General features: G+C 39.3%; 1 protein-coding gene across 1 annotated transcript in view; it reads right to left on the reverse strand.

The window, feature by feature from the left end:
• The window catches only part of LOC126272470 (mitotic checkpoint serine/threonine-protein kinase BUB1-like), a 213,779-nt gene that overhangs the window by 124,150 nt on the left and 77,473 nt on the right, over window positions 1–12,156 (reverse strand). Inside the window, exon 5 of the mRNA XM_049975348.1 lies at window positions 7,468–7,549. Within this exon, the coding sequence (XP_049831305.1) occupies window positions 7,468–7,549 (82 nt within the window). The remainder of the gene's footprint in view (window positions 1–7,467; window positions 7,550–12,156) is intronic.

Raw genomic sequence — 12,156 nt, forward strand, 5'->3', positions numbered from 1 at the left:
CCTGACACGTTCCACATCATTACGAAGTGTTGTATTCATGATCTATGGAACAAGTATTAATCTAATCTAATCTAATCTAATCTATGCAGATAGTTTATACTCATCACAAAAATGATTGTGATCATGTGTTAAACAGGTTTGGCAATGCTGACTGGTATCAACGCATTATATCAGACTTTGTAACTAGGATTCAGCTTTTTGTTTAAAGTTGCATGTTTGATTATGTTCTTTTTTTTGGACTTAGTAAGTAAATGCTTGATAATGACCATGAGAGTGAAACTGGCCAACAGCAAACAAAAGTACTACATAAAGTTAATGGCTCAGCAGCAACATGTCTTCAATGAACTTTAATCTTGTCAGTTGATGAAAATGCTTTGCTCTTAACAGTGCTCAAGAACTTTCTAATCTTTGGAGGCCTTTTTTGTGAATTTCATCATATCGCTTTAAAAAGATTTGCATCCAGGCACTGATCTCTGTAAGTATGAAGAAAATCAAAGAGCCCCTTGTGATAACTGAAAGAAGATGTTTCAATTTATGAAGCAGTGGTTGTAATACTAACTAGATCCTCTTTTCTGAAAATTATGGAACTGAAGACTGATTTATCAGTTCTGAGTTTTAGTTGTTAAGTACAGAAACAGAATACATATTCACTTCTGCTGCAAGCCTGTGTTGAGCAATTTCGATGAGAAATAAGAACTTCAATTTTGGCATGAGCATAATATGGGGTTACAAAGCTTAATAATGCGTAAGGTTTTCAACAAATATGGTTCATTTTTAGCTTTTCTCAAATGGAAAATCTAAGTTAGCTAGATGAGAATGGAGATGGTTCTCCTTGCCCATTCTGCCACCAGAAATACAACATTATCTTTTGTAACTGGGAACTGTCCTTTGCTTGAGGGAGATTCATCTGTTAGGGCTCAGTCATCAATTTATTTTTAAGAAGTTAAAATAAATGCAAAAGGATATGGCTACCCACTTAGTTTTGTTGCTTTAAATTAGAGCCTGCAGCAGTTCTTCACCCAACTTTTGAACCCTGCCCATTGATTGCAAAATATTGCAAATATAGGTTAAATGCCAATTATCAGGTACAATCACCATCATGGATTAAACTATTTAAACCTTCTTCACCAAAGACTGGAGGTCTTGAAAGTGGAGAATCATTCATGTCAAAATGATCCTTCATAAAATCAAGAACAAATTTTCTGATACAATTTCTTTGATGGCACTCATCAGATACACAGGACAAATGTTTCCAACCCCCATTATCCTCTATTAAAATCCAAATTAAACAATATATCGCAAATGTTTGACTTTTTCTACTTGACACTCAATTTTCTAATGTTCAAAAAATGTTCATAAAGTTCAAACAAGCAAAGTTCAATATATAACTGCAAGTACAATATTAACAATATTACGAAAAGGAAAGTTGCTACTTACCATATAGCAGGGATGCTGAGTCGCAGACAGGCACAACAAAAAGACTGTCACAAATGAATCTTTCGCCCCCCCCCCCCCCCACACACACACACAAAGCTTTATTTGTGCCAGTCTTTTTGTTGTGCCTACCTGCAACTCAGTATATGGTGAATAGCAACTTTCCTTTTCATAATACTGTTACATTTCATCCTGGATTTTCCAAATACAATATTAGAATTTCAAGTAAAAACAGACAACTGATAAATATACCCATACCAATTTGCATGATGACATACCAAACAATAATTCAACAAACCAATTATTATACTACCCACTGAATGGTGTGTGTTTGGTTTATCTTACATACTACATGTGGAAACACACACTACAATAATAAATAATATCACACTTGCCAAAGCAAGTGTAGTTATGCTCGCTGTAAATCAGAGGTAAAGGTACAATGTGTCATGATCACATGGACAGACACCGGTCACTGTCGCACAGAATCCGGTGGCTGGCTGCCAGTGGCATCGTCTGCTGCATCAGAAATAGTTCTGAGCTGATCAGACAGCCACGACTTCTTTTGCTTCAATGATTTTGTGTGATTTTGCTACTACTGGCAGGTTAAATAAATTCAATTTGTGTCTCTATCAGAAAGTCGCATTTAACATAGATGCAATTTCATTTCAAACCATAAATCATGATCATGAATTTCTCTAGAAAAATGTGTGTTACAACTCATATAATATGTATTAAGAAATAAAATATTTTCATTTTATCTTGGTTTCTATAAATGTACAGTCACACATACTTATGGGCTTTCATTTAACTCACAAATTTAGGAAGCAAGTACATAAATTTTAATTTTTTTGTTCTTAGTTTTGTTTCCTTATTTGGAATGTCACAGAATGCTAACTTCCTTCTTATATTGCCAGAAACAACTGAATTATAAACAATACCTTCTCTGCTCTAGCTATATATATTATGTAGATATTTATCGCCAAAAATTAAAAAGAAAAAAAGAAGAAAAAACACATTTTTACAAGTTTTTATGAATTATCTACTCGAAAACCCCAATAACAAAATTTATGAAAACTGCAGAATATATTTTTTGATTAAAGTCTTAGTAGTTACTGCAAGCAAAGTGCGCAATATTTTTAAAGTGCTAAATTTGTAACATTCTGCACGTTCTGCATCCTTGAATTTCTAGTGCAAAATAATGCATGTTAGCAACACTGTTTCCAGTCTCCTGTTTACAAAAATGATTGAGAAATTGGAGATTAATCATTCTGCATAGAGTTTTGTTTTTGGTTTGAACTTTTGTTACAAACAATGTCTTTGGGAAAATACAGCAGTGAATGGGTGAGGTGTGTGGACTATGAGAAAAGACACAAGAAGGTAATGTTTAAGAAAAGTGAAAAACACTTGACAATTGTTGGAAATCTTTCAGAGGTGTTGCAGAAATATCTTGGTCCTCAAGTAACTGTCTTATATCACATCCATTGTGCAGGAATTGCTGTACTCACTACAAGAAATTTAGTGATAACCCATCTGAAACAGGGTATGAAATTGCTGATGCAATGAGCCTTGGCAGTTTAGAAGAGTTTGTTGTGAGCAACTTCATTTCTTGTGTGTAAGATAATCAGTGGTGGGTGAGACCAACAATTAGTCTCTCTCATGAGCTGCAAGATCTAACTGTCTCCTTTATGACACCTCATGGTCTGATAAATTCTTTCAAATGGCCATCATCAACAGATCAGTGTGCAGTTCCAATTTCCCAATGTCGCTGAGAAGCATGTGAAAAAACAAATGAACTCTTTTCACAACAGTCCTGTGTTGATTGTTACAGTGTATGCAATTCATGGAATGCCATAAAGAAGTAAAATCATGACAGAAGACAATAAAAATTTGTGAGTAATGTTAGAAACAGAAAAATACATATACAAAGCTACTTTCTGTATCTAATTTTCTTCAATATAATGCTTGAACAAAATGAACAATTATTTTCCCACTGAATCACAAGCCTGTAAAATAATTATTTTGGGTACAATATATCAGTCTCACATTACATTTACTCAGCCTCAGCAATCAGTTTAAATTTCTAGGTGTGCAGTACTTATTAACAAAAATTTCTCAAGTTTTGCACTGCAAAATATTGCCCACTTTAATTGCACTTTCCGTAAGTACAATGACCAACTAACATACCATGCAACTTTTTGGAATATTCATGATGGAAGTTTTAGGGAAAATAATTTCAGATTCTCTAAATTTTACATATAAATATTTTTACAGATTAAAATAAAATAGAAAGAGACTTCCACATGGGAAAAATATATTAAAAACAAAGATTCCAAGACTTACCAAGCGGGAAAGCGCCGGCAGACAGGCACATGAACAAAACACACAAACACACACACACAGAATTACTAGCTTTCGCAACCGATGGTTGCTTCTTCAGGAAGGAGAGGGAGCTTCCTGAAGAAGCAACCATCGGTTGCGAAAGCTAGTAATTCTGTGTGTGTGTGTTTGTGTGTTTTGTTCATGTGCCTGTCTGCCGGCGCTTTCCCGCTTGGTAAGTCTTGGAATCTTTGTTTTTAATATATTTTTATAGATTAAGAATTTCAAGCATTAATGTCATAGCTGACAGCTAGCTGTCTTTTCATTTATCATTTCTCAAGAAAGTTAACATCCTGTCACTATTCATATTTATAAAACATAATTTTGAAGTTTTCTGAAAGTTACAAATCTTTTTAGTTTATTTTTCCAAACTGAAGCTACAAAATAGTTCAGAAGTGTGTATGTGTTAATCATGTCTGATAGTACTTTGAGGAAAAATATATTAAAAACAAAGATTCAGACAACTCTACATACAAAGTTTGCCAAGGTAATCCCATTCCTGATGTCCAGGCGGAGCTTCAAGGAATCCTCAGAACCTTAGGCCCCCTACAAAACCTTTCACCTGACTCCATCAAACTCCTGACCCCACTGACACCTCGCACTCCTACCTTCTACCTACTTCCTAAAATTCACAAACCCAAACATCCTGGCCGCCCCATTGTAGCTGGTTACCAAGCCCCCACAGAACGTATCTCTGCCTACGTAGATCAACACCTTCAACCCATTACATGCAGTCTCCCATCCTTCATCAAAGACACCAACCACTTTCTCGAAGGCCTGGAATCCGTATCCAGTCTGTTACCCCCGGAAACCATCCTTGTAACCATTGATGCCACTTCCCTATACACAAATATCACGCACGTCCGGGCCTTGCTGCAATGGAGCACTTCCTTGCACGCCGATCACCTGCCACCCTACCTAAAACCTCTTTCCTCATCACCTTAGACAGCTTCATCCTGACCCACAATTTCTTCACTTTTGAAGGCCAGACATACCAACAATTAAAGGGAACAGCCATGGGTACCAGGATGGCCCCCTCGTATGCCAACCTATTTATGGGTCGCTTACAGGAAGCCTTCTTGGTTACCCAAGCCTGCCAACCCAAAGTTTGGTACAGATTTATTGATGACATCTTCATGATCTGGACTCACAGTGAAGAACAACTCCAGAATTTCCTCTCCAACCTCAACTCCTTTGGTTCCATCAGATTCACCTGGTCCTACTCCAAATCCCATGCCACTTTCCTTGACATTGACCTCCATCTGTCCAATGGCCAGCTTCACACATCCGTCTGCATCAAACCCACCAACAAGCAACAGTACCTCCCTTATGACAGCTGCCACCCATTCAATATCAAACGGTCCCTTCCCTACAGCCTAGGCCTTCGTGACAAATGAATCTGCTCCAGTCCTGAATCCCTGGACCATTACACCAACAACCTGAAAACAGCTTTCGCATCCCACAACTACCCTCCCGACCTGGTACAGAAGCAGATAACCAGAGCCACTCCCTCAACCCCTCAAACCCAGAACCTCCCACTGAAGAACCCCAAAAGTGCCCCACTTGTGACAGGATACTTCCCGGGACTGGATCAGACTCTGAATGTGGCTCTCCAGCAGGGATACGAGTTCCTAAAATCCTGCCCCGAAATGAGATCCATCCTTCATAAAATCCTCCCCACTCCACCAAGAGTGTCTTTCCACCATCCACCTAACCTTCGTAACCTCTTGGTTCATCCCTATGAAATCCCCAAACCACCTTCCCTACCCTCTGGCTCCTACCCTTGCAACCGCCCCCGGTGTAAAACCTGTCCTATGCACCCTCCCACCACCACCTACTCCAGTCCTGTAACCCGGAAGGTGTACACGATCAAAGGCAGAGCCATGTGTGAAAGCACCCACGTGATTTACCAACTGACCTGCCTACACTGTGACGCTTTCTATGTGGGAATGACCAGCAACAAACTGTCCATTCGCATGAATGGACACAGGCAGACAGTGTTTGTTGGTAATGAGGATCACCCTGTGGCTAAACATGCCTCGGTGCACGGCCAGCACATCTTGGCACAGTGTTACACCGTCCAAGTTATCTGGATACTTCCCACCAACACCAACCTATCCGAACTCTGGAGATGGGAACTTGCCCTTCAATATATCCTCTCTTCTCGTTATCCACCAGGCCTCAAGCTCCGCTAATTTCAAGTTGCCGCTGCTCATACCTCACCTGTCTTGAAACAACTTCTTTGCCTCTGTACTTCCGCCTCGATTGACATCTTTGCCAAAACTCTTTGTCTTTACAAATGTCTGCTTGTTGTTGTTGTTGTTGTTGTTGTTTGTGTGTGTGTGTGTGTGTGTGTGTGTGTGTGTGTGTGTGTGTGTGTGTGTGTGTGTGTGTGTGTGTGCGCGCGCGCGTGCTAGTATATACCTATCCTTTTTTCCACCTAAGGTAAGTCTTTCCGCTCCCGGGATTGGAATGACTCCTTACCCTCTCCCTTAAAACCCACATCCTTTCATCTTTCCCTCTGCTTCCCTCTTTCCTGACGAAGCAACCGCCGGTTGTCAAAGCTCGAAATTCTGTGTGTGTGTTTGTGTGTTATTTTATTGAGCCTGTCTACCGGCGCTTTCCCGCTTGGTAAGTCTTGGAATCTTTGTTTTTAATATATTTTTCCCATGTGGAAGTTTTTTTCTATTTTATTTACATCATCATTAGTACTTTGAGGAAGGTTTTTATAACAAATAATTTCATATCTCTAGTGCTTGTAGGTTTCGATTACATTTTCTTTATTTTCAAAAAAACTTTGAAATAAGGCTGTGACACATTCACTCTTGACCTGTATTATTTGAGACGAAATCACCAATACATATGGAATGCTGTTTTAAAACTGAAGGAAGCGAGTGGGCTCAATCATCATTTACACTGCATCATGTTTATCACTAGACTATGGACATGTATGGCAGCGAAATACTTCCAGCAGAAGACAATGCTTCCTCAGCTCAAGCAGAATACAACACCTCCTCCAGAAACTCATACATGCTACAGTGTTGCCAGTAACTGCAAATAGCCAGACACTGGATTCTGAGAGGCAACCTAATTCACTGCTGTCCTTTGAGAACAATTTGGTCTTGTCCTTGCAGCATCCAGGATTTATATAAAGAAATTGTATTTGGCAATATGAGTGAAAATCATTAATAGGATGTACATAAAAATTTCATAACTTAAAGGCAGTTGGTTGTGTTGAAGAGATCCTTAAAACTATTTGTCAGCAGTGAATGTGTGATGCGTGCTCACACCTACAATAGCATCGTGAATTCTTATTCTTACAGCCTTGAAATGATAAACAGCATCTACTGGTGGTTCTTCTTAAGTATATAACTTCTTGCAGTATTACTTAACAGTATCAGTTTATTACATTTTGTACAATGAATTCTTTTTTATTATTTTCTATTTAGCAATTTGTACAGAAATTGAATGACAGATCAGATGCTCCAGAAGCAACAGGAAATTGCCCAGCAGCAAAATTTCTAGATAGGGATACAGAAAGAATACAGGGCAGGGACGAGGGGCAGGGGGAGGGTAGTAAAGGAGAAAGCCGACAGAGAAGCAAAGGGAACAGAAATCTTGTGCATTATTGACAACTGTGCTTAAATAACTCACCTTTAGAGACTTGCCTTGTATCTCTTTCCACTCTTCCTGTTAGTGTTCCAGTCTTCTCTGTAGATTTTCCATTAGCAGATTTCTGAAAGGATATCAAGACTCTTCATTATTACCTTGTGACAACACAATTCTGCTTCTAATATCACATATTTATTTTCTCTCTAGCATCATCCTGAAAAGAAATACAATCTCCAGTCACCTCCTACGCATCATTGTACCACCATTATTAATGCACCTTTCTCCAGCGCATAAAGCCATCTTTTCGAGTTTCCCATTTTCAACACTGACAAATAACAGCTATCTGTATGCACCATTTATTCTTCTATCTTCAGAGTTATTCCCACCAACATTAATTCATTGTGAACTTTGAACTAATCAGACAAGGAAAGGAATGCTCTTTCTATCTTTTAAGCATATCTAACATAAAAATGAGAGGTCTGCAAATGGATTTTTCTTTCTCACCATTTCTGGATACTGACAGAGTAGTTAAAGAGAAACAGGGTCAATACCTCCCCCTTCTCATCCACCACACACACTGTGTTGACCAGTTACATAATTTGTACTGAAAACTCTATTCTTTAATGCTGTGTTAATTACTTAATCAAGTGTGACACATTGTTGTGTAAGTAACATTATTGTTAATACTGTATTGTGAGGAACTCCACATTTAAACAGCAATCCATTTTAACCCATTTGCGACAATATGCAGTACGAATATCTCATGACATCATTTAATCTCTTTGTTGCTTATTACACAGTCTTCTTGTATTTTGAATTACAACTTAATTTCTTTGTCAGTTGTAGATTATATTTTGTAGAATGCAGAACACATGAATAACTAAAACTTTGGTAGCTTTCGGGCAAATCATTTAACAAGCCAGAGTACACACACACTCACACACACACACACACACACACACACACACCCACCCCTACCTTTGCAGCTACATTGTGCTGGCTGAACACACAATTGTGAGATGGCAGTTTGGCAGTTGAACAGTCGTGAAGGGGTGGCTGGGGTAGGGTGGATAGGGGAAAAAGAGGTAGGCAGTGGGAGGAGGGATTGAGGATGGGTAACCAGTGGCTAGAAGGGAGGCAGTAAGTGTGCAGAAAAGGAGCAGGAGTGAGAGGCAACAGATTCATTGACTATGCATGCAAGACACGGACACTGGAGCTGGTGAATTTATGTGGCACATGATGAAGATAATGTGGAGATGTGGATTGTGTGGGGGTGAAAAGGCAAGGGAAGTGGAAACTATTGAGTAGAGGGTATGGTGGAAGTGGGTTATTGGTGACTGAGGCCTGTTGAGTTACAGTGATGGCACAGGATATGAAGCAGTTATTTAACACGACCATGTCATGCTTAGCAACATGTTGTGTCAGTGGATGGTTCATTGTGTTTTGACCAGAGTTTAGTGGTAGCCATCCACTTCTGGTGGACAGCTGGTTGGTGGTAATGCCCACTAAAAATCCTATGCAGAAACTGCACCAGAGCTGGCGTATGACACAGCTGCTTGCGTAAGTGACCCCTTCGCCAAGGTTTCATCAATAATCTTGCTGAGAAACAAGGATCATAAGGACATCCTACCCATGATCCTTCCCACCCCTCCTTATGTGATATTCTGTCATTCACCTAATATGTACAATATCCGCATCCATCTCTACATCACTACCAACCACAGGGGTCATGTCCCTGTGGAAGAACTGCCTGAGTCACTCACAAGCACATCCTACACTAGTAGTGTCACAGGCTCATCTTACGCCATTAGAGGCAGATCCATCTGTGAAATATGCCATGTCATCTGCAATTTCTGTATGACATTTTCGGTGAGTATGACAGGTGTAAGGAAACATGAGAATTTTACTGTGGCTAAAAAGCATTAATTCTTTGACAAACTTGTTAATCTCATGAATATTCCTCTTACATTTGAAGAGAAAACTCTCTTACATAGAGGATTAAACTATAATTCCAAACTAACATTAGGACAGTAAGAATAAAGAGAACTATAGCAGAACCCTCCAGTAATATGGCAAGGCTTGCCACTCAAAGAGAATAACCTAGCAGTCAAAGTCATCAACACATTAAAAACACAGTTACAGTCCAGAAAGTACCCATAAAAATGAAAGTAAGAAGTAAGAAGTTGAAGAGGCATACGTGTTCCTCACCATAGCTGATAAAGACAACATTGTCATAATTATGAATGATGAAGACTATCTAAATAAAACTGAACAAATTTTCCTCAAAAACAGAACTAACAAAACGGCTAAAGATAAAACAAGAAAGTTTCACGCAAATTAAAATGCAAAATTCACAACTGTTATTTTCTGTTTAATGACAAAGAAAAAGAGTGATATAAAGGCACGAGTCCACTAACGCCATACGCACCCAAGCAGACAACACTTCACAAAAATAACAAATCCATGAGGCTTATATCTAACACAAGGCAGTCTTAAATGCTCTGAAAAGTGTTATACAAGCACAAAGGCTAAAATGCTAAACATGTTTTATGAATACTATAGTTTAAAAAATGAATATAAGTTCGTGAACAAAGTTAAGGATACAGTCATACCAGCTGATTCCACCTTCACCTCCCTACATGTGGTGAACTTGTGTACTATATAGCAGAGATGTTGAGTCGCAGGTAGGCAAAACAAAAAGAGTGTTAAATAAGTAAGCTTTCAGCCAAAAGGCATCTTCTGAATTAGACCCCACATACACACACACACACACACACACACACACACACACACACAAAGCAAGCATACTTTATGCTACCATCGGCAGCTTGGACCAGATTGGACTGTCGCATGAATAGCAATCTGGAGTGAGGCAGGGAATAGGGAGGGATAGCAGGGTATGAGTGGGGGGAGAGAAAAGCACTGTCTGGTGGCATGTGCAGGGATTACATGGCGTGTTGAGATTGCCAGGTGCAGCGACAGGAGATGGGGTGCGACAGGAGTCCAGAAAGAGGGGAGCAGGGAAGGGGAAGGGATGGGTGAATGCACTGCAGAGGGTGGTGCCCAAGGTGAGGGGATGTGAAAAGAGGAGGTTATAAGAAAGAGCGGGCAGAAACTGTTGGATGAAGAGTATGGAGACAGTAGGTTACCATGGTCTGAAGCCAGGAAAATTTCAGGAGTGGAGAAACATTGAAAAAAAGCATCAAATGTTCAGCTGCATGTTGTGCTTCTGGGTGGACAGCTAGTCAGTTGTCGTACCAACAAAAGGCTGTGCAGTGATTTCAGTGACTTAGTATATGACATGACTGCTCTCACAGGTGGCCCTGCCTCTGATGGGGCATGATAAGCCTGTGATAGGACTAGAGTAGGATGTGCTGGATGGGTGTACTGGGCAGGTCTTTCACCTGGGTCTTCCACAGGGATATGACACCTGTGGCAAGGAGTTGAGAGTGATGCAGGGTTATTTGTGAGAGTGACCTCTGTTCCCTGAGGACATACAAACACAAGTGAAAGATGGCCATGTCTCTTAAAAACATTTGATGTAGTAGGAACAGTCCACTGTGTGCACTGATCTGTGATCGGCGTAGATGGTGTGTAGGCAGTGACATAACTCAGCCTTTGGTGTCAGATATTTTGTACACATTTAATAGTGTTGATATCATATTATGCACTTTCTTTATGATTTCATATTTAACTGCAATGTTTGGGATTGATGATCTAGAAAACTGTGGCACAGTTGGATTCAGCGTCCAATTCTTAATGCTCAAAATGAAGGATACAAATTATAGAGCTTCCTCAACTGTGGATAAATTTTTCTTGGTAGTAGGTACACAAAGGAAATAATTTTATGACGACCTGGTATTCTAGTTTATTCATTTGAATAAAACATTTACAGCATAAATGCTTCAACGAGTTATACTGACAAAACTGCTCTCCATATCAAGTTGACACTAGACTTACATTACTGTGCAACAAGTTTCATTCGTATCAGTGCCATCTCACTGTCATTGTACTAATGTCATCTATTGTATCATTTACACATGGGATGAGGCATGGAACATTTTGCTCCAATATCTTTCTACACACTGAAGAAATTAATAACTTATTTATACCTTATCAAAAGTCAGGAGGAGTTCATTAATTATTGGCCAACAGTTTCAACAATCTTATTAACCATTAAAGTGTAAATGGATAGATAAAAAAATCTACTCATGAACAAAGATTTAACTTTTACAAGCTTTTGGAGCTAGAAGCTCCTACTTATGCCAGAAGAGATGAAGGAGAAGGAAGAGGGGTGAAAGAAAAGGACTGGAGAGGTTTAGTGAAAGGGATACAGTTCACAAAAGTCACCCAGATTTATTAGTTGGGGAACTGCACCGGACGAGATTTGAAAACCTGAGAGCTTAAAGGTGGAAGACAGTAAAATGCAAGACAAGAGATTACTACTAAAACATTGTGCAAGAGTTAAAAAGAGTGAAAAGCTAAGTGCATTGTATATAACAGAGGCGGGAAGGGGAGACGGTGAAAAATAGACAGGTCAGAAAATGAAGGATGTACAAAACTAAAGTGGAATGAAGAAAGCAGTAGTTACTATGAAGAAATGCTGAGACACAATGAATTAACGTAAATTAATGCCAGGTGTGTGGCGAGAACCAAGGACTTGTTGTAGTGCTAGTTCTCACCTGAAGAGTTCCCAAAATCTGATGTCTGAGGGAAAATACAGATGACACA

The sequence above is a fragment of the Schistocerca gregaria genome, chromosome 5, assembly GCF_023897955.1.
Source record: "Schistocerca gregaria isolate iqSchGreg1 chromosome 5, iqSchGreg1.2, whole genome shotgun sequence".
NCBI lineage: Eukaryota > Metazoa > Arthropoda > Insecta > Orthoptera > Acrididae > Schistocerca > Schistocerca gregaria.